Raw genomic sequence first — 24,019 nt, 5'->3', positions numbered from 1 at the left:
AACCAGGTCAGGTTGTAGAGAGTGCATTAACCAGACAACAGCCAAAAGTTTAATGTAGCCAGATGGATGGATGGATTGATAGATGGATAGACAGAAAAATAAGATGCCAAAATAACCTGGAGACAAGATTTGGCTAATCTGAGTCTTTTAGTCACCATCCAAACCAATAGATAGCCAGCTACCACCCCTATCACATAAAGATGTAGGCTGCCCTACAGCCTCAAACTTCCATTTGCACTCTTTTCATTTGCACACTTTTATTTTGGCTGTGCTCTTTAGCTGCAGGCTGCTGTCTGCTCCAGCAAAGGCCTGATTTCCCCACAGGGCTGATTTAATCAAACCTAATCTAATCAGATCTAATCTGATCTATTCTATGATTTATAATCCTGCTATATCTAGTGTTTCAGAAGAACAGCCAGAAGAGTCTCCAAACTCCCTCCTTCTCACTGTCAAAGCCCAGAGTGGTGCCTTGAATACAGCCGAGGAGATTGGGGGGGCATAAATACAGAATGTGGGGTTACAGAATGAAGAATTGTCGCTCTCCAACCACACACAGTGAGAGAAAGTGATGGGAGCAGACAGTCAAGTGTTTTCAGTTCTGTGAAACATATACAGGTCATGAATATTAACACAAACCAGTTGGTGGCAGAGGGAGAGAGACAAACAGGGAGAGAGATGTGGTTTTGCTGTCATGTTGTCAAGCTAGACCCAAGCGTGTGTGTGTGTGTGTGTGTGTGGGTGTGTGTGTGTGTGCATACGTGCGTGCGTGCGTGCGTGGTGAGAGATAGAGAAAAAGAGAAAACGAGGGAGCGATCATTTCTGGGAAGGAGTACACAACCAATTAGCCGCAATAAACTCTCCTGAACTGGTTCATTGTCAACACTCTTCAGAAGAGGAAGAAAAACACTGAAGTGGGAGAGAGAGTCATGAGCTCTGCATTTCAACACACAGCTACAGCGCTAATCAGCAAATAAATAACCTCTAGGCTCGACTTTCCAGACCACTCACACACAAATTGACAAGTGTGCACATTAAAGTACACAAAGATAAAGACATACTAACACAGTCTGTCAGAGAACGCTATCAATCAGCCTGTCTACAGTAAGGTGAGAGAAAGGAGGGAGAAAAGGCATGAAGGACAGAGGTGAGAGTGAAGGAGAAGAGCAGAAAAGAGCAAGACAGATGCTGACCAGGAGAATTCTTATTTCCCAAACACAACAGTAAGCAAAACCAACCAGAAACTTTACTTGGTTCTTAGATTGTTGTCAGTGCAAACAAAACTTAAAAACAGAACAGATAAGGCTCTTAGTGACATTCGGCCAGAGGACTAGTGACAGACAATGCTGAAAGAAAGAAGTGCATCTGATACTAGCTGGACAAGTTCAAGACATAGCGGTCCAAACAGGAACACTGTCACAGCAAGACACCAGAGCAAAATTCACACTCACAGTCTGACTTGTGTCCCAGTGCTATATAATTCTACAAGAAACAAAATGCAAAGAGCCAGTGAAATTGCAAGTAAGACAAGGGTGTAGAGAGAGAGATGGAGGCAGGAAGTGAGAGCACCCACTCCCACCTCTCTCCATGTCTGCTCCTCTGTGTCACCTCAAGACAAGAGTTAATAGGCCAGCTCTCTGCCTCTGCTGCCCGACTCTGAGAACTGCTTCACTGCAGAGCCTCCAGCTCCCCTGCAGGCAATTCGTCTTTTTGCCAACACAACATTTTTTCCCCCCAATGTTTTTTTTTTTTTTTTTTTTTTTGTGGTAAATCAACATTTCTCAAGAAAATACAGCTCAAACTTGCAAACTGCTACATTCAAGGTGCTCAGCGTAGTATTTTAATATCTGTAAATCATTAGCACATTAAGTTTAATTACCATAAACAGACAGGGCCATTGATGCACTGTCAGGTATGTGACCCTGACTCTGTGTCCCACTGAGGAATCTGAATCAGTACTTCACAGAACAAAGACAGAAGTGGTTCCTCTTTTTCTCTTTTTTGTTTTATCAGTAGAGGCGGGAAACAGAATGACACAGTAATTAATCAGTTATGTTACTACTGTAGCTTTTTGATTATAATTAGCTACAGCATAGCATCTAGACTTGTTCAGCGATTCAGTTATCTATGTGGTGCAGTGCCTACTGACACCTGTTTCTATGATGGCCGTCCAATCAGAGCTTAGTAGGGAGGACGGAGGACAGGGTGTCTTCCTACAGTACATAATGCAGCTACTGGAGCTAGCTACACTCAACAAAATATAGAAACAAAAAAAGGCAACAAGGATGGATCATTATGTAATAGCGATGTTAAGGCTGGTAATGGACCACTGCTCTCTACTGCAGGCAGTAGAGAGCAATTTGCTGCTTGGTGCACCAGAATGAGGAGAAGAAGACAGCAAACTACATGGCCACATAAAGCTGAGATTTGTTCTTTACTGGAGGTGCTTTTCTAACATTGTGGTCTTCTTTTCAAGAGAAAAGACTTTAAGGGTGGTTACTAAGTGGTTGGTTTTGCACATGTGTGCCCAGTTTGTTTGCCCATCTCCATTAAAGTGTCTCAGCCATGTCCCAGCTGCTTCTGCAAGATGTATCCAGGACTGTCTCAGTCCTAAACAGGGCTAGTACTGCCTTTATCCAGCAGTATTTGCAAATTGTTCAGTATTCGTTTGTTTCATTTCCACCTGTGCCATTTGAAACATGAAAACTTAAATGCTTCCACACAGCTGCTCTAAAACATGATGATGGAGCATCCACTATATCCATTTCAAATTTGCAACCTGAACACAGTTATACTAGTGAAATAGCATTATGATAGATACCAATCCCATAGCAATATTGCACAATTACAACTATTGTTACATCCACATTATCTAAAGGACATTAAGTCTCATTAACTGGCTAGTACTGGACTGCATTTCTCTAATATCATGCATGTTTGTAAATGGGGCAGACAAAACATTACAATTACCTTTCAGTATGATACTGCTGTGCCATCCCACTGATGACGTTTTAACACAGGTCACATTATCTGTTTAAAAAATGTGTGGCTTTTCTTAGCCCTTTAATTTTGTCTTTTATTTTAATGTCAGCTCCTCATTAACCTTCCTCCCTTGTTAATTACAAAAGAGACCACAGTGCACTCACAGCCATATGTTTGAAAGGCAGTTTTCTGTTAGCACCTCAACTCCTTCTCTGTAGTTGCCACACACACACACACACACACCGACATACACACATACACCTGGCCTGTGGTTAAAGGGTAGGAGGGGGGTTGATGAAACATGTAGTAAAATGTGGGATGCATGTGGCTGAAGTTTGGAGGTTAGTTGGAGGGCGCATTAAAAAAAGAAATCACTTGGAGGAGGAAAACACATTGGCAAACTTTCCTTTATAAAAATTTCACAGCTGCCTGAACATCAGCAGCCAGAGCTGTAATAACCGATTAAGAGATCCAAGTTCCCTTTGACACGAGAAGAATCCCAGAATCTGTGAAACACAGGGTTTTCTACTCGGAGACTGGCTTGGATTTGGAGACGCTTGGAAGACAAAGAAGAAGTAACATTAGAAACAAGAGGAAGCACTGAGGTGAGTTTAAGGACTATACAGTAATTTGAACAAATGGAGGATGACAGTTACACTTTAACACAAGAAGAAGGAAGACAGCGTGATTCCCCATCACCAAAAAAGAAAAGACACGAAGAAACAGGATAGGCAACGGCACAAGATGAGGATAAACATTGGTGTGGCCCGTCCTAGATGGAAATTCTTCATGAGGAACAAATGTTTCCAGAATGATGCCAAAGTTGCCTATTTTCTGCTGGAAAGGTAATTTAATAACGCTAACCTAAATTAAAGTTTTTGTTTGATAGCTTTAGCTAGAACAATACCACTGCTGAGTAACCCATTGTGTTCAAGTGAGGAACCATTAGCTTTTGCTTGGTGAAGTCAGCCACACTTGATTTCTGAGTGCGCAGCTTGTCCTATATTTATGGTAATCACTGTGAAATGGCTGTGAGGACTGTTTAGCTTTGCTAGATGTCACTAAATCTCACACACTGCACATTAAGGACTGGACAGTTTTAACCTCTTGAATTCCACTCATGTAAAGGTAATATTATATTCAGCAGGTTCACAAGGAAAGTCATTTCTCAGACACTCGAGCTTCTGGAAAAACATGATGAGGAATGATCTGCTAATAATCTGTAGAAGCTTTCATTTTCTGTAATGCTTCACATTTCAAGTAAGAGGGACGAAATCTAAATTACAGGCGCTACGACTGATCACTACTGGCTTTTAACACATCACTCATTATCTCACTATCTCAAATGTCTTTTTATTTATCTTTTTTGTACAGGCCCAGGGGAGACCAGGATGTTTACATGCTGTACCAAATTGTAAATGGGACTGATATCATTTGTTGTGGTGTGGGTCTTCCTTTTCTTCCTGTGACTGTGAAACTAATTTCCCCCAGGGGACTGTAGAAATGACCTTGGATGTTGTAAGATGTTAATTTAATCGCTGTTGTCATGGGAAAACTCATTTGAGTCATGTTTCATGTTTACACATGAATTTTAACATGGAAACCTACACTTTCCACGCTATTCTATTTATTCCAAAAGTCACAGTTGTGTTTTTCCTTTGAAGATATTGCTCTATCTAAGCAGCCCAGTGTCAGCTTTCACTGTGGGAAACCCCTGCGGGCTTTCAAAATGACACAAGGGGGGCTGGAATAATGGGTGGAAGCAAAGAAACTTTGGGAACGCATGCACGTATACATTGACATGTCCAAACTCACATACTACACATACAGTATCTACACATCAAGAGCGAGGGGCTACCCCAGTGCCGTCTCCATACATCTCACACAAACTCCCACCCTTTTCCTGCATTCCTCTCCTGTCTGACACACTTCCAGTAAGCCCACCAGCACTTCAAAAACAGCCCACCACCACCACCACCACCACCAGCAGCAGCAGCTCTCCAGATGACAGCGCCTGCTTAAAACATGCTCAGCTCTGTCGCACACAGAGACACAAACACCCCTTTCTTATTGGAAACTTGGAGAAAAACAGCCCACAGTTCCAAATCCCAGGATGGGTTTGTTATGTTTCTCAGCTCATCAACCACACACCTAAAGATTGCTGCACTGATTATGAATGTATTTGGACATGACGACTGACGGGACCCTGCTGAGTCTAGACTCAGTCTGGGTCGGTCTTTTTTGACAGTCAGCAGATAAAATTGTGTAATGTGTGACATGTAAAGATTGAAATCTTAGGTCTTAAGAACCAGCTGCTGCCAGTCGTTCCCATAACATTTTTTTAAAATTTGCAACTGACACTGGCGACTGATGATGTCATGTCACCAAAGGGAGACATACAGTAAATAAACTTCTTCTTCTTCTTCTTCCTGTGGGCGTCCACGTTCTGACCATCCCCCGTACATGATTGGCCAACGCTGTGCCTTTGCCAGATGATGTCACCATCTGGTGTGGCAAAAGTCGAACCAGATTAGACTTTTTCCACCACATCATTTTGCCGGAGCCCCCTGTGGTGCCAGTGCTGGCTGGAGTAAACCCAATCCCCCATGAAAACAAATAGAAAGGGCTGTGTTTTTTCACACCCTTAAAACTCATTCTGAACACTGGCCTCTCGAGTCCTAGAAGGTTTCAGATAGTCATCCAGTGTGTTTGCACCTTTAGACTAGAGTCTGGGGACTAAAAATCAAGTTTGCTTTTAAAAGTAGTTCAGCTTATATAGCTCCCTTTCTGTCTTTATAGTAAACAGAGCTAAAACAATCTGGCTATATGCGTGAAATGAATTAGCAACTATTATGGTAATTAATTCAAGTAATTATTCCAGCAAAAATATCAAATGTTGTTCCAGCTTCTGAACTGCAAGGCTTTTCTGCATTTCAATCTTTTATGTGCTAATTAATGAAATATCTCAGGGATTTGGACTGCTGGCCAAAACCAGCATACTAAAGAGGTCGACTTGGACTTCAGCAAAGAACTTTTAACCATATTCTCATATTTTAAAGACCAAACATTTCATGCAGCCCAGGTAATGCCAGGACTGTCAAAAGTGGGGAAAAAACTAATTCTGTGATTATTCTTTAACACAATAACAACAGAGACAAGTCAGAGCTAAGGCCTTTCTTATTGCAGTGGAAAATCTATCAGCTCTGTATGTTCTCAGTTGACATTGCAATTTTAAAAATCCTCCTCTCTTGCTGCTCGACTGCTCTGATGAGCTTTCTTTCAATTTCGTCTGCGTTAGAAGGGCACAGTGCTTCACGTCTGCTCCTGAGAGGTGCATTCCCACTTGCTTTAATTCTGTGCCCAAAAGCTTCGATTAAAGCCACATACACAGAACACAGCGGATAGGTAACATGGGGAGAGGAGAGACAAATGAGAGTACTTATATTATTTGCCAAAGCGATGGCAAAGCTCTGTTGTGTGTCCATCACTCTCTTCCCTGCTTGTTGTCATTCCCTGCAGATCTACAGTCGGTGCACCGCTCCACTCAACCGCCTCATCTACCCGTTTGTTTACTTATTCCCTCAGTTCCTCCAGCATCAACATCCCTCCTCCCCACACTGTCTCTATACTGCATCCTCTGGATAATTCGCGCCATCCTCACATATCTCTGCATTTTGCCTCTTGCTCCTTCCTCCATTTATCTCCCTCCCAGTCTGGCTTTCTCCCTCAGTGTCTCCATTATTTCCTCTTCCTCCATTTTCACTTCTTTCTTATTTTTGTTTATCCGTGTCCCAGTGAAATGAGAGTGAGACAGTGCAGTGTCATTCAGATGGGCGTCTAACACTGTCTACCTGTTAAGGTTTAGTCCCCCTCACCTGGAGGGTGAGGGAGAACTGGGGTTGGACTCAAGATGGCTGACCCAGGTGCTAGTACAAAAAAGGTGGTTTAATGGAATAAAAACATGACAACAAACAAACAAAAAAGGGAGCGCAGGAGAGAAAAAAAGAAAGAAAGTCAGGTCACGCCGAGCGGACCTGACTCTACTGTTAGATAAGAGCATGTCAGTGCTGTTTCTGGGGGAGATGCGGGCATGAGGGACAGATGACATCATTCAATATGTTAATTGGTTCATTAGTGAAATCATTTGAGGCACTATCACTTGTTTGGCCAAATTTGACTAACACTTCATTCATGAAAACAAGTCCATAAAAAAGCCATCCCATACATTCAGTAGGATCCTGCAGCTGCCCTCCAACCCCCTCCAAGTGACACCTTGTCTTTTGTCTCTCATTGAAATGCCTCCATCAAATGATGCATCGACACAGGTTTGCCTTAGTGGTTCAGCTGTTCACTCACCAGGTGTCAACACCAGAAGATGAGTCCCTTCTCATCCATATAGTTCAGGAAACAGTGGTAGTGCACGTTCAAGTCCAGGAAATTTAAGCCCACACTCTAATCAACTCTAAAAAGTTTACAAAGGATCGTCGAAGTCCTGAAGTGAATGAATGTTTTCTCCAGAGCTGTTGTCTCTGCTGGATCAGATTGACTGACTGAGGTATGTGACACTACATGCAGGTGAAACCAGTGCTCTTGTCCAGGGCAGATCATTTCATGCTTTTGCTGTTGAACAGTTTTAATTTGTTGAGGCATTAGGGTGAATGGGGTGCATAATCGTACTGGTTAAACTGTGGTGGTTGACTCTCGTTTGGGAATTTTAAAGATCTTTCGGTAATCAGCTGTAGCACGTTAACACACTCCCCAGAAAGAACTATATTTGTAGTTTGATCTTTAGAGGATACAGCATGTTTGAGATCCTCTGTAGCCGAACAGGAGTGAGGAATCCTTTTTCCAAGGCCGAAATTCAACAGACACTTCAGTATGTCTCAGATTCTTCTGCTTAACAAGTTACCATGTTCTGTTAGTGGAACCTGCTGCTTCCCCGCTTTTGTGCCAAATCAAAAACTAAATTGCTGCTTATAAATGATGGGCTAAAATGTTTAGGTCTGTGTTTCACACTGAGGCTGAAGGAAAAGCACCTGGAGAAAACCCTGACTGCATTTGAACGATATTTACCAGAAAAACACAGACAAACCTTTCTGTATACTGCGTCTCTGCTGTCAACACTGAAATCAGATCAGTGTTTGCCTGAGAGACCTCTGCACAGCTGGTTTCTCTCCTGAAGTCGCTGCCATTTAAATAAATGGCAAGTAAGCCACATGATCAGACACAGTCGTGTCAGTCTGCATCTATCCATCTGTCAGTTTATCTAGCTTTTTTCAAACCAACCATCCATGGGAAGAGATTTTATGTGAGCCCTGGGCCCCTGGGCTCCACTGGGAGGCAAAGCAGCAGTAATAGTGTTTACTGTCCCGCAGGCAGTTGGATTTAAGTGGCTAGCCAGGGTGCACCAACCTCCCTTATGTGGCCATTAATATCAATGGCCTTACCTTGGCAACCAGGCTGAAGGCGCTGGTGGAGGGACAGAAGCTGAGACCCAGAGAGGAAGAAACAAAAATAAGACACAAAGGGAGTGTCAGTGTCAACTGCTGCTTGACACGTGAGCTGTCAGTGGGGTTAGTAAATTGAGCATGCACACAAACGAACAAAATGGACCAGTGGGAGAAAGACAGAAGGGGAACTTCACTATCGACAGTGCCATCTTCTCCTGTGTCTCACCCTTTCACTGTCTCCATTTCACACACCAGGCAAAAGAATCTGGCAGATGGTAGACTGGTAAAAGGCTGCCTGGCGTGGTCCAGATGTTGCTAAACGCACAGTGCAGAAGGCAAAGTGCTTTGATCTGCCATACCACAGAAGAACTACTGGTGCCACATATGCAGATGAAGAGAGAAGTGGATATGGATGTCCAGTAAATATGTGTGTTTGTGTGGGTGTGTGTCTAAATTTAAAAAAAAAAAAAAAAAAAAGTGCAGCAGCGAGAGAAGCGGTGGATGATACTCCCATGTGAGATGCATCAGTGTTTCAGAAAAAATACCCAAGGGATAACTCACATGAATCACACCAGAGATACACACACATAGATCAGCGAATGCAGGCGCCTAAACACACACAGTCCAGACTCCCACACGGGGCTGTTGGGTAATCACATGACATCCATGTGGGGAACAAGCATACACACTAACGCACACAAAATCAACTCACACGTAGCCTGAGGCTAGCCCGCAGTAAACACCACAGCCACACATGCTGGGTATGAACTGCTTTAGAACACACACACAGAACATTTTCTTTCTCCCAAATGTAATTTAAGAAAGCTGAACTCATTTATCAACACGGACCAGTTCTCATTTTCATACCTTTCACTCCACATACATCAGCTACTGGCTGCTTTTTCGGTCAAGCCTCCAAATTAGTTTGTTTGTTTTTCATTTTTTTCCCCAGCGGCACTTAATAACAGTACCCTGGTTATATAAGCATAAACAAACCAAAATCTGCCAGCTGAATCTCTGGAATGTGGAGTGGACACGTGCCAACACATTTAGGTTTTGGCAGGTTATTAACACCCACAACTCAGCAGGTTAAAACTATTGTTTGGAGGTAAAACGTTTACATTTTTCGGGGTCCTCAGGCTGGCGTCAGTCTCTGCCTGCAATCCACAGAGGCGAATGGGTTCAGCTGGAACCTGACTCACCCGCTGGAACCAGAAGCCCGGCTCAGTCCTGGACAACGCTTACTCATTGTGGTCAGAGAGTCAGCCTGCCAACTGGGCAGGCAACCAGTCGTTCAATCAGCCCGCCGTTTCTGAAGCATCTGTCAGTTCAGTGGGGGCAAACCCACCAGTCACTAAATGCAGCCAGACAGATGACATAAAAATGTGGTCAAAGATAGACCATTTAAACAGTCATTGTGCTTTTTGGTTGGATATGGGCCAACAGTGCAGGAAGAAAGTTGACTCAGACTGCCAGATGTCACATTAGCAAGCCAGTCAATCAGCAAACAAGGCAGCAATTACTTTATAGTATTAATAAAGCAGTTATTGACCCAACAGCATACTAGGGTGATGAAAGGCCAAAGAATGTTCTTACATTCATTCACTGACCCTAAACTCATCCATTAGATCAGTCAGGAAAATGGCTGTTTTGCCAAGCAGTCGACAAGCAAGTCGCCCAGGCATGCGGTCACTGCAGTTGTCCAGCCAGTCAGTCAGGCAGAAAGCCTGAAATGTGGTAAGCAACAGCCTCATTGACCAAGTCAAGTGGTGGAGAATTTGTGCTTGGATAGACACAGATTCAAGTGGCCACCGGTTCTATCAGTGGGTCAGCCAACAAGTCGGTCAATCATCCTGTCAGCCAGTAACCTGGCCAGTCGCACAGCCAGTCACTGACTTAATCAACCAGAAAAGTCTCCGTCAGAAAGCTCATCTCCATTAAGTGCGGTGAAAGATGCACCCAGTGACTCAGTGAAATGAAATGTATTATGTTGCTTCATTTGCCATTGTGGTTCCCCTGCCGCAACACTGGGAAGTGTATTAAGCCTATTACCCCATGAAAGAGATCAAAAGCTTTTTCTCACTATAATATGTTATTAGATTTGTCATGGAGATCTACCAGATACATGCACAAGAGCCCGGTTTGGCTCCTTAGCCTATACTTTTAAAAATGCGGTTCTCATATTCACTCGCCCGTCCAGCCAAAAGCAACCAAATCAGCCTGTGGTGAGAAATACACCCACTGACCCCTCATAACAATGAGGTGGTGAGTTCATGTGGGTGAATCTGGCTTTTGTACAAACCCAAACTGTCCATCAACAAGTCAGTAAGTCACTCATCCAAGTGGTCGCCCCAGTTAACAAGCCATTATCTCATCTCTTCAGTCAATTCAGTAAACACCCATGTGCTCATCCATCGAGTCTGGCTGCCATTCAAACCAAAGAACCCACTTTGTATGAATCAAGCAATCGAGTCTGTAAGTTATCACATCAGTCTGTCAGCGTTTTACTGTAGCAAAAATCTCCATAACAAAGCACCAAACACTGATGCTGTGTCCATAATCACTATTTACTACATTTACTTTCCAACATTTAACTGTGTTCAAATTCAGTGTGAACTTTTTGCCTTATGTGGTCTTCTTTCAATACATAATACTAAGTAATATCACGAGTGAAAGGTCAATATTAAGTTCTCATAAGAAGTACAAAGCTGTGACTGATCCAGTAAACATATACACATAGTGCAAAAGAATAAAAGTTAAAAAAGAGTAAAGAGGAGAGTATTACATAGGGAGTAATGAGCTTAACCAGGAAAACCTGTATACACAATGTAAATAGTACAGTAAATAATACAAAATGAAGTATAGTCCAAGAGCCGCTTGGACTGCCTTATGTTCCACCATGACCTCCATAACAAAAGATCACATATGTTCATAGTACTTGTAGTTTGTCATCAAGAATGCTAAAAACTAAATCTGTTTTACCTAATTAATATGCAAATATATGCAGCAGGGCACACCAAGATTAAATTAGATCTTGTACTCCATATGGGGTACCTGTGGTGTAAGTATTAAGTTTCTGCTAAGCATTTTTATTGTCACCATGCTCAAAAAAATGTGTCATTCAGACAGACTCACCGACGCCAGCATGACAATGTAATATCCCAAATAATCTAGTATAGCAGTAGTACTGTGGTAGTCCCCCAAACCTGGGGAGCAGTCAAAAGAAGTAGAAGATGATGAAGATAAAGAAGAAGAACAGTAGGCCTACAGTGCACTAAGAAACACGCCAAAAGAGCAGATATTCAAAAGTCCCACTTCAGTAAACTAAAAATCTGCTCCATTTGTTTTTAGTGTGTTTTTCTAAAAGCAATAAAAATGTGTACTTTGGTCATTCTGTGGATAACTCTTCCATATGGAGTTTGCGGTACAAAGGAGTAATGACACTGCTGTAGTCAGTGCAGTTCCTTCAACCACACTGTAAATCATTAATTCATACACTGAAAAGTCTTCCATTCATCCAGCCTGTTCAGTCTGCAACTCATCCGTACAGACAGCAACTCCCAGAGCAAAGGGTCAACACATGGTACATGTACATGCAAACCAGCCTGTTAGTTGTTCATTCAGCCATTTAACTGCTGTCATTTCTTAAGAACCACAGTATGGTAGACGTCCAGCAAACATATATATATATATACACACAAACATGTTTCTATTATAATTATTCTCATATTATCTTCTGATGAAGAATCTTGAGAATTTCCAGATGTCGTCATGGACATACTGACACATACACACACTTAGAATAAATGACAGCATGTACATGCAGTTAATAATAGTCAGGAAGTTTTGCGCTACAGTCATCTAACCAACTTTTGTCCTCATTCACAATGAAAAGTGCTAATTTGAAAAAGCTATTTTAGTCATACAACCAAACATATAGACTTTATTAAACTCCAATATGCCAAGAGCCTTGGATACAAATGTCAACATATAAGGAGGTGTTTACTAAACCTGTCGCAAATTGTCAGGTGTGCAAATTTTCAATTTAGCTGTATATTTACAAGCGCTGATGATGTAAATGAGAACAGCCGCACTGTGTTAATGTGATTACACCTCCACTCCAGATCTGCTGCCTGAAGGCTGCTGTACACGTGTGGACTGAGAAGAAGTGTAGAACAAGTTCACAGTGACTGAACATTAATATAGTTGAAGAAATCAACAAATGCATTTTGGAGCTGCAGTCACATCATCACCTGCCAGTCAAATCATCTTTTATTTGTTCAGTAACTGAAGCATGCCTTGACCTTATTAAAGGTCCCTCACATTCTCCTGTGGAGAGCGATGGGATTTACAAACACTCCCTCCCTCTTCAAACGTGTTCTCAGCTCAAACAAGATCTCAGATGACTAAGGCCGAGTTCAGTCTGAGTTTCAAAGGTGTGAAAAATGCAGGCTTCTTCAGTCATTTCTTGGGCGACTGTGTTCACTGCAGCCGGCACAGGCACAGCAGGAGGCTCTGGCGAAATGACAACCCTGTGGCTAACCAAAACACAACGGAAACTCGCAGGTGGGAATGTGAATGAAGCCACTCACACTGACTCATCAAAATGTGGCTGTACTGTACACATCTACAACACTCCCCCTGTAACCCCTCACCACCCGACCAATGCAGCCCCTTGCATTAAACACAGCAGGGAGTTGCGATTTTACCAGATCAGTCTGAAGGCCCACTGAGAGCAGTGTGGCAAATTTTACACCTGCTTTCCTCTGATGTTAAATTTCAGCCACAGTTCTTGCTGTCACAGCGGTGGTAAACCAGGTGCTGAGGGTATTTGTATAAATTTCCATTCTCTCCTTCCTGACTTTTGCATCCCTGAACAGGAACGCCTTAATATTGCATTTGAGCGCAAATTCCTCCTTAGTAAATATGAACACATGGAATTTCACTGCTTAGCACCAAAAAGTGAGCCACAAAACCTTAGTAAATATCCCCCATAGTTATTAAGCTTTAAATACATGACATTTTGACTGTGCTCCATCTTCACTCGCCTGCTATTTGTCCCTCCCTCCATCTCTCTACCATCACACTGCCCTCAGGCTCTCTTCAATCCATCATCCGTGTGTGTTTGTGTGTGAGAGAGAGAGAGAGAGAGAGAAAGTCACTGAGTTATTAGTGGCCGATTAGCCTTCTGACCCACTGAGTGTGTCTCTACAGTATGTCTGCACACATGGGTGTTGAACAATAGCGTGTGCAAGCAACTAATCAATAACAGCTAGTTTGACATAATGTCTCATAGGAATGCATCCATTCAGACTGCGATGGTTTGCACTTCCTTCCTACAGCTGAATGCAAAGCGTGACATATTCACATCCCCTTTCCAGCTCAACAAGATTTACTGGGCGAAGGTCCAGGGCAATTACAACATTTAACCCGTCTGAACATGCAAAGTACACAGCTCTTACAAGTCCAGGATGTACAAAAGAGTCTCAACAAATTATACAATGTTCCCTCAGTAGTTTGAAATGACATGAATGCAGTTGGCAGGCGTCAGCTTGTCCTAACACATGTAAAACAGTTGAAATAGAGTTGCTATATTATCTATGCAGGTATGCTTCTAGTACTTGTGCTAGAAGACTCAGCACATCTGCAGGTGGCATCTTCAAAAATATCCTTCAAACTGCTCCAGTACCGTGCAGCCTTCTTCAAGATAAGCAGTATAGATAATGGATGGAGGATGTTGTGAATATCGGGTGCACTTATGTAACCAGTATACAGCCTCTTTTCTCCAGCTGATATCCTCCCTGTCATGTAAACCTGGTTACCTTAATCATTTCTCAGCCATGTATTGTGAGTGGGCTTTTAATCAGTGTTGTCAAGTTTGCACATGCATGACAACAGGGTTAAGACAGGGACAGCAGTCGAGCAGGGTGGCTGGATGCAAGGAGAGATCATGACATGGAGAGATGCCTCCAAGTATTTACCTTCTGCAGGTAGCCCTGGGTCTGGAGCTCTACGTTACCGATGAGCAGTCACCAGCCACATCAACCGCCCACCAAGAGCTGGGGTGTGTCAGAGGTTTCTTCCATTAAAGGGAGTTTTTCCTCCCTGCTGTCACCAAGTTCTGCTCAAGGGGATTTGTTGAGTTTTCCTCTATAATAATAATAATAATAAGATCTTACTTTGAAAAGCACCCTGAGATGACTTTTGTTGTGATTTGGCACTATGCAAATGAAACTGAATTGAACTGAAACAAAGTGGCCTGTAGAAGTCGATATATGCACGTCGGTTTCCACTACTGAACATTTGATAATAGCTATGAATAGGAGCTCCACCAGCCTGTCCTTCTCTCACTGCGCTGTCAATCTGATCTGACACGGACAACATGTACATGTGGATTTACAGCAGCCAGGTTACTACAGTGAATGCACTGTCAACACTCTCTCTCCATCCTCCCTCGCTGTTTGCACCATCCATCCCCTCTGAGCAGGGCTTAAAGCTTGTCGACCAAAGGTTTTACATAGCATGTCCGACCAGAGTTCTGCATAGCTGCCAGAAACGTGATCCGCAGACACTGCATCGCATACTGTATCCCATTATCCTGCAATCTCCATATCAAGCTTCACATCTGATAATTCCCATGGATTCCTAAATTTTGTCAAGCAAATGTTAACTTTAAATAGTTCGACTCTGTAGAATGTCTGGATGCTGACCAAGCAGTTGAACAATGTTTCCAAAAAGTACTTTCTTAAAAACCGACATAATCAATCATTTTGTTCAGCAGTACACAGACCGCTCTGGTGAGGACTCTCTCTGTGTGACGCTATCCCTGACCGCAGCGTTACACACTGCTCACAAAGCCAGTGTGTTCAGCCAAACCACAAACAACGGGTTCACATTCACCAACTCGGCCACTGGTCCGAGGGGATAAAATGAAGCAATACCCGCTATCTCATTTCTTTCATTCTGTGAAAAGGCACAGATCTCCTCATGTTTGTGTGTAATTATTTTCCTCTCCAGCTCAACGCTGTCAGTAGGGACCCAGGAAGTCGAGCCGCTGCCAAAGCCCCATTCACTGTCTGCACATAGGCAGTGTTATGCAATGGCTAATTACTTCCACTAGGCCCCAGAAAAACCACGGTGAAGCAGAGGGACAGAGAGGAAGGAATAGAGGAGGGGAGAGAGTGATAAAACTAAATAGAGAGAGGGGAGGACAGATGGTCAGACGAGAGGACAAGAAAAAGGATAAGTCAGGAAAAAGAGAAAAATTATCTGGGAAGGGCTGAAGGTGCAGAGATAAAGAAAGAATGAAAAATGAAAGAGAAGAAGAGGAGAGCAAGGAAGCGAAATTGGGGAAGCAAAGGACAAGAACAGAAAGTTGGCAGGACAGGGAGACAATGCGTCTCCTCTGCAGTGTTCTGGTAAGAAGAGGCACAAAACAAACAGCATCGAACCATAATGACCTCTTCACCGTCCATCACAATGCTTTACTGAAAATCATGCCGCAGCTGCCAAACATGTCCCAGAAGAGAAGCAAATGTGGAAGAGGAGTGTTGTCAGAGCCAGACGGGGCCCGAAGCCCTTTTCCTCTCCAACAATTTTTGGCGATGATGTCATTATTCACAAAAAAGAAAAATGTGTCTGCGCCGCCAGCTCAACTAAAGTGAAAAGAGGAGAGGAAGGTAGAAGGGAAAGGAGGAGAGGTAGGGAGAAGGTGAGATGTAGAGGTGAAGACAGAAAAAGAGCCAACAGAAAAGAGGAAAATGGAAAGAGAGATGAGGACAAACATAGTTAATACTAGAAAAAACAACGGATGGAGATGGGGAAGAGAGGGGAACAGAGGGTAAACTGCCTCAACTCATACTTTTGATCCTCAATTTACTTTTTGTTTTAATACAAGCAACACTTTGAGTAATTTAATTGCTCTAAGATTTCATGGACTTGTTTGTTACCTGATTTGATTGTGATTGATTCGTTAGATTTCATGGCAGCTTTTCTAAAAAACTGCTACACATGCTGTGTTTTTCCTTTTGTTTGTTTATTGTTCTGTTTTGCAATGGAGTTGCGGGAGGGAGCAAGTTAAAACTGCAAAAAAATAGCTGCAATTTTTCTTTTCATTACACATCCACTTTGATATTTTAAATAAAGTTTTGACAGTTTGAGACTTTTTAAGAAAATGAGTAGTTTGGCACCAGCTGTGGTCACATGTAGCGACGACTGGACTGTCATTTCTGACACAATGACCCTCTACTACACATGATCTCTGCTCATCTGTTGCTTTGCACCTATGTGAGCCATTGTTTTTCAAGGGAAGGAGCTAAGACATCAGACCTCGTGGTGCTGCTCACCACTCTGGTGTGTTAAATCAGTTTCATCTCTTGTCTGTATAAACTACCACTTTCTCTCAGTTCTTCTAAAGTTCAGTTCCTTAACATTTTATTATTCTCCACTAGACAATCAATACATTTTATACCAGTTATCTAAGCATCCTGTTATACTGCAAATGCATCAAATCTGCTCTGATGCTGTGTTTAATAAGGACCCCTACTGCTGACTTTGCCTGACCACAGAGGCTTGTACAGGTAAACCATTTAAGCCCAAAGCTGGTGATATCAGCACAAACATATCAAAGAATAGTGTGAGGAGAGTAAAAGAAAGGAGGCAGAGAAAGAGCAGTTGAGAAGAGGAAAAAGATGAACAAAGCCCTGACAAGACCATCAGCTCAGTCACACTTACATTCACTGCCAGATCTTCGATCTCCTGATCTAACCATCACCGCTCCATCTCACTATCGCTGTACATCACTTCATCATTCTATCACTTATCAAAAAATAGATAAGCCATGATTCATAAATCTATCCTTATCCATCTTTGCCATTACTCCTCCTCTCCCAGTCTTGTCATCTGTCGCTCTGCCTGCGGTCTCACTTGAGTCTGTTAGCTCCATACTGTGTGTGTCTGGTTAGATATTAACCTGCTACACCGTGTAAACTACAGTGGCCCATAAGGATAAAGCACACACAAGAAAGGAAGTGCAATAATTAGCTACAAATACAAACACACAGCAAAGAGTCTGAATACTTGTGTCAATGCAGTATTAGTTTTTCCTTTTGATCAATTTCTAAACTTCTGTTTTCACTTTTGTCATCACGAGGAGCCGAGTGTAGACTGATGAAAAACATTTAGTGATTTTAGCATAAAGCTGCACCATTAAATATGCCTGAGCTTCTTTGCATCTGGTTTACTTGAGGCAGGTAAAAAGATCATTGATACAGACGATCTGACCAAATGTCACATGACTTTAAAATCTGTCTGTCCCACAAAGAAAGTGCATGTGTGTGTATGTGTTTTGTGGCCTCGCAGTATGACAGATTACCAGGCAGTCTGAGCATTTTCATTAGTTCCTAGAATGCCAAAAAAGCCACACGAGTATGTGAAGCAGCTGCAGCATTACTAGAGAGCCACAACAGCCTACTGGGGTGAGAAAGGGAGAGAGAGGCCAGACTTATCTACAGCATGAGAGTGAATATATGTGGGTCAAAGTGCATGCCTGCACACATCTGCCTACCAGCTTGATTCTGGGATTCATCGCCTGCATGTGCACTGAAACCTGCCTCCCAGAGTGTGGGTTTGTCTACACATGAGTTAGGGAGCAGAAAGCAGAGGGTCTCAGTTTGTGTCTTTGTACTGTAGATTCCTGCATGTAGGTATGAGTGTGTGCATGTGCTAAAAAGTCTGATTACATGCAGTTTTATTATGTAACAGGTTCCCACACTTTTTATTTAAAAAAGATCTGTTGAATCATCTCAGCAATACCTTTAAACCTTTGGTAACTCAGCATGCACGTCTTGTCAAAATTACTTCAGTAAGTTTAACTTTCAAGGTTGAATCAACGTTGCGGAGACTAAACTTTCCAGACTTTTCCAAAAGTTCATTGAAAGTTAGGCAATTTTCCAAAACAACTCTTAGTCATCAAAACAAATGCTCCAAACTGGTCTATGGGAACTCTGCCAGCGTCTCTGCATGTTTATGGTGGTGACATAATGTCTATGTGCTGCCAAAGGATGAACTGTCAGTGAACCACAATCAAACAAATAACAATGCATTGTGTGCCACCGTACAACAGTTGCTGCCAGTTGCTGGGTTGTCTCTGTCTTCCAATGACTTTAATGAAATGAAGATCAAAAGGAGAATCACATGTGCTCATTTACTTGATATCAGATGCACAGGAGTTGATGGCAGTTTGTGTCCTGGTGTGTCCTACCTGACCAAAGGCTCCGGTATAGCCTCCAAGTTGGCAGGGACCTGTACTCCCTTCTCCCACTCTTGTCTCCAGGGATCGGAGAGCAAGTAGAAGTCGTCCATGCCAAGCTGGGCCGAGTCCGGCAGCTTCATGGCCGTGATGAAGTCGGTACGAAACACCTGCACAGAGAGAGAGGAAGGAAGGAGGAGGAGGAGAGAGGAAGACAAAATGACAGACGGTCAAAAACAGTGAAGGTATACAGTACGCTTCCACAGAAAGGAAGGGATAACTGGAAGAGAAAAAGATGTGCACATGACGCCATAAATCGCCCCCATACATCAAGTCCAAATTATTTTCACATAAGTAACATCATATTTATGTAGGGCCACAAAATTCCGGTCAAACTCAAGATGCAAAATGCAAGAGTCTTACCACTTAGAATTAAGAGGATGATTTTGTTTCACCGTTTCTAGGGAAACCTTTTCTCCTTCCTCCTTTCTACCAATCCCCTAAGGGAGTTTTAACTTGTTTATTGTGACACAAAGTAGAAAAAATTGTCAAAGAGACTGGAGAAAGGAAAAACATGACAGGAAGAAGAAGAGGAGTTGAATGAGGGAGTGAGATTAAATAAGCTGTTAAAGAACAGAAGCAAATCAAATATTACAAAAGAAGTTTCCATATCATGCTTTCAACACCAAAATGACCAAACTTTCCCACACAGCACTGTTTAATGTGGTGTTAAGAAGATTAAACAATTCATTTAAATCAGGAACTATCCGATCAAAAACTGAGCAACCAAGACCAAGAATTTAACCAAACTTTTAATGGTTTTGGTTGGTATTGAAAAAGTTTCAGGGTTTGATGGCCAGTATCTGCTTGTGAGTTGGAAATAAACAGCATCTTGCAACTCTGCAAGATCCCCTGTAATACAGAGGAAGGGAGAATCACAGAGAGAGATGTTAATGAGGCAAAAGCAGCGAGAGAAGCAGTAATATGCTGTATATTTGCCTTGACTCGAAGGGGAACAGGTCTCTCTGGGTGAACTGCTGAATAGAAATGACTGCCAGAAAGAAAAAGGAGAGGAGGAATGGTAGAGATGTGGGAGGACTGGGAGATGAGGAAGAGGAGAATAATGGTTAACTAAGTGGAGAGAGGAGGGAGGACAGGAGCAGGAAGAAAACTCACCATGTATGAGAGGAACGAAAGAGCGAGAGGGAGAGATATTAATTTAGGTGGAAAGAGAGATGACAGACCAGGACAGACGAGGATAGGGCAGACGAGAGTAAGACTGTTGTGTGTGTGTGTGTGTGTGTGTGTGTGTGTGTGTGTGTGTGTATCTGTCACAGAGCAGTATATAAAAAGGCCATAGGTAAGAAGCAGCATCCTCACTTCAGCGGCTTGGCTGCCTCCACTGTCTGCCAGCTTGTGCAAATAAATAATGCAATGGAGCAAGAAGATGAGTGTACGCACGTGCATGTGTGTGTGTGTGTTAAATCTGAGTTTGTGTTTAACTCTAAGTGTGTTTGTTTATGAACACTGTTCTGTGTGTGTGTGTCCAACTTTTGCCTGTGTGTCTGTGTGTGTTGAAACTGCATGGATTTCTGTGTGCGAATAAGTGTTTACAAAAGTGCGTGCACGTGTGTGTGCTGGACAGTGAGCTAAGGCCATGATGAATCTTGCCTTCCCTTTCAGCAGTACAAGAGGACAGACAGACAGTGTGATCCACTCCTCCTTCTTTCTCTTTCTCCCCACCTACATGCTCTCACTTTTTTCTCATATTCCTCACCAAGGTGGGGAGAAGGGAAAAGAGGAGAGAAAAAGGATAGAAAATGAGGAGAAAAGAGGAGAAGGAAGTAAGAAATAAGCGAAAGAGGAAAGGAGAAAAATGAGTAGAGAATATGGGGAGGGAAATGAAGTCAAAGGGAGAGAGGAGAAGAGAAAGAAAGAAGGTGGGGGAGTACAGGAGAGGAGAACAGCTCAGTATATTGGTTTTATTACTGTGTTTGTACAGGAATGACTGCGGCTAATTAATACCTAGGAAACACCATTACAAGCTCCTGCAGTTTTATGTCCTGCCTTGTTTCTCTCTCTGCATCTCTCACTACCTCATCACCACAGCCTGCTCTTCCTCTGATCTCCTTGCCCCCTTTTTCCTTTCTGGGTGACAGACAGTGAAGAGCCCCTCTAACCTCAGTGAAGAATGAGGGCCAGAGACAAGGGGCATTATAAAAAGATGATGTGACCAGGTAGACAGGCAGAAAATCAGACAGGTAGAGGGGCAGACGAGAGGTTGCTGCTTTCAAACCGTGAGCTGCGTCTCTCTCGGCTTTCTGTCAGAAAACGCATCCAACAGAAAAATGAAAAACCAGAATCCTCCGAGAGCTGATCAGATTTGAGTAAGTCATTTATTTTCTGCAGTCACTTAATATCGGCTGTATTTCATACAAAGCCAAAAACAAAGAAAAGCACTTGGCTGTATTATAATGCAGCAGCTAATGAAGAGTTATGCATGGGGGGGCACTGTACAGATGTCAGTAATGGGTGGATTTGGTGGACAGGGACTGTTATGTAACAAACCTGGAGCAGCCATGGAAACTGTCAGCAATAACTTTTACTTAGTGGTTCACTTTTCTCCATTTGTCACATGATTTACTTATTGCTGGGAAGATTTTCCACATCGATCAACCAAAATATCTTGGTTCTGAGGACATGTTTGCTGTTTCCACTCAGCTTTCCAAATCTGATAAATCATAATTTGGAAATGAAAACACTGAGTGGATGCTCAATTCCTACAAAAGAGGGAATGATGCAGTAAATTTCCAACACAGACAGAAAATCCCCTTTAGCATGCAATTAATTCATAAGTCATCGCCATCATCCATTGTGTTCAGCTGCTTGTGGCCATTGCAGTCGCTCGCTCATCAAGTTTGTTTATGCTCTTTTTACTTTTCTGCTGCAACAAGGTGAAAACACCTAATTAATTCCTACAAATGCTGCAGTGAGGTTAGCTGAAAGGCAACAGCTTAATTTATTCTTTCTTCAATTATCTACACACCAGAGACACGGCCAACATCTGTTGCTCTCCGCTGTACAGCTTCTGTAAAGCTGAATCACAAAGTTTCGGATTCTTACTTTCCTGCAAAGAATGATTCCGTAATAATCTAATTATTTAGCTTCTGTCTGTAGAAATCCCGAGCTGCCTCGTTTACCCAGACGTGACAGCTGCAAACACGGTCATACTGACTTTCATTTCAATAACTCAAGCCGAGTTTTTTGTTCTGTCATCAGTTTGTTTTACATCACATGCGATCCAGTCATGCAGCACAGAGTGATCGATGATCTCTCACTGAAACTGAATAGATGAGAATCAGCTGCTCAAAGAAGGTTTTGCAAAAACCCAGTGGTGTTGCTCAATGTATCATAACAGATATCAAAAAGGCAAAAAAAAAAAAAAAAAAAAAAAGACACAAAGAGCACCACACAGAGAGGTGCAAACAGCCACACATGATGTAAAAGAGATGTGATTCATCAGACCAGGCCACCTTCTTCCATTTCTCCATGGTCCAGCTTTGTTAACATAACAATTGCAGGGGTCAGTGTGGGCACTCTGACCGCTCACGCTCACCCATTTTTCCTGCTTCCAAAACATCAACTTCAAGAACTGACTGTTCATGCTACCTAGTGTAATGAGATATCAGTGTTATTCACTTCACCTGCCAATGGTTTTAATGCTGAGGCCGATCAGTTTATGTTTATACAGCAAGACCAAAGATCCATCAGAGTTTTCCAAACAGAACTGGGCCAGTGAACAATCTTGTTCTGTAAACTTCAGGCTTCTGCCAGCTCTGATTCAGACTGTTTGTATGCTGCATGAGGCAGTTTGCCTGTGTCCTATTTTGTGGACTGACTTGTATTTCTGACCATCTGCAAAGCGGTGATGGATTAGCACTGTCTGCTTCCCCCTGAGCCGAACTCAACAGAAACCACAGAGGGTGACTGCTGAAAGCTGACATTTCAAACCAGGAAACACATACACAAAGACGTGTTCACAAGGACAACAAAACAAGCAAACACAAACAGACTGATATACATAACATGGCTAAAAAAACAACACCACAAGGGAAGAAGCACACACACAGATACATGGCTCCACAGAAAAATACACAATCATACAGTGTAAAGGCACATTGATATGTGCACAGACGCACACAGGTGAACACCCCGACTCCCACCCACACAACAGACCTTGTGATTATTGCATTCCTGAGCCAGTTTCCTTGAAGCACGGTGACAGAGTACTTTTAAAGGCCAGCTGACTTTAAACACTATTGTCGGACTCACTGTTTATCTTGAAAAACAAAGAGCCTTGCTCATGAGTGACTTTGAAAAGGATGCGAGCACTGATACAAAGAGAGGGAGAGGGAGGATGCCCTGCCCTTCACTTCTCAACCCTGCTGTTATTAGACAGCTGAACTCTGACAGGGCCTACGGTACTTCAACAGTTATCAGCAGCTCATAAGAGCAACAAGAGTACAAATGAACATAATGCATGTACAATGAAGTAGTGACGTGACCAAAAATTACTTTTTAACAGAAGGCTGAATCAAATACTAATATTCTTCTTACTGTTTACATTTTTATTTTATAGTGTACACTAAAATGAAATGATGAGATACAAGGGAAAATACTGATGGACCTATCTAATAGTGATAAACCTGAGTGGGCAGGAGCTTTGTTGTACTATGAATCACAGATTCTGCAAAGATTGTTTTTAAAGGTTTAAGAAAGTGAAATAAAGGAAATTAACCCCCAAGTTCACACTGCTGTTGGCTATAATCCGACAATGTCAACAAGTAATTTTCTCTTTTATTAGACAACCATTTGAACAAAATAACTTTGTGTTTACAGAGTGGGTGGGTGTTTGCAGTTTTAACAGATTGAAAACTTTCAGTAGCTCCTGTAGTGTGACACAGGAACAAAACAGGACAAACAGCTCACTCCTGATGAAATATTTCTACTGAACACTCTGAACCCACAACTCAGTGGTTTCCACAGTGAGGGTCTGAAGGATGAGGAAAAAGAGCCTGCTAATTGTGCATTAATGCTGCAAAAGTCTGACAGCTCCTGGCTGCTGGTTATCAGAGTAACATGACTTTCCATCGTGTGCGTCAGAGCAGCGACAGAAAGACTGGTCACTTTGAAGAAATGCTGATACATCCTCAAGGTGGTCTGAGCCAACTAAAACCGAGCTGACCACCAGAACTAAAATCAGGCTAAGCAGTTAAAAGTACCCCGGTTATGGCTTTTTGTGAAACTACAGTAGCTCTTCCACACCTGCCTTATGTAGGGA

The 24,019-nt window shown here is 42.6% G+C and overlaps 1 protein-coding gene across 2 annotated transcripts in view; it reads right to left on the bottom strand.

Moving 5' to 3' along the window:
* jade2 (jade family PHD finger 2) overlaps positions 1–24,019 on the bottom strand; it is a 148,175-nt gene that overhangs the window by 83,795 nt on the left and 40,361 nt on the right. For both annotated transcript variants that reach the window (XM_020611973.1, XM_020611974.1), the window contains exon 4: positions 18,691–18,848. In XM_020611973.1, coding sequence (XP_020467629.1) covers positions 18,691–18,848 — 158 coding nt within the window. The remainder of the gene's footprint in view (positions 1–18,690; positions 18,849–24,019) is intronic.

Source organism: Monopterus albus, unplaced genomic scaffold (assembly GCF_001952655.1).
Source record: "Monopterus albus unplaced genomic scaffold, M_albus_1.0 scaffold119.1, whole genome shotgun sequence".
Taxonomy (NCBI): Eukaryota; Metazoa; Chordata; class Actinopteri; order Synbranchiformes; family Synbranchidae; genus Monopterus; species Monopterus albus.
Note: the sequence above shows the minus strand (reverse complement) of the source record. Positions and strands in the feature narration are given on the sequence as shown.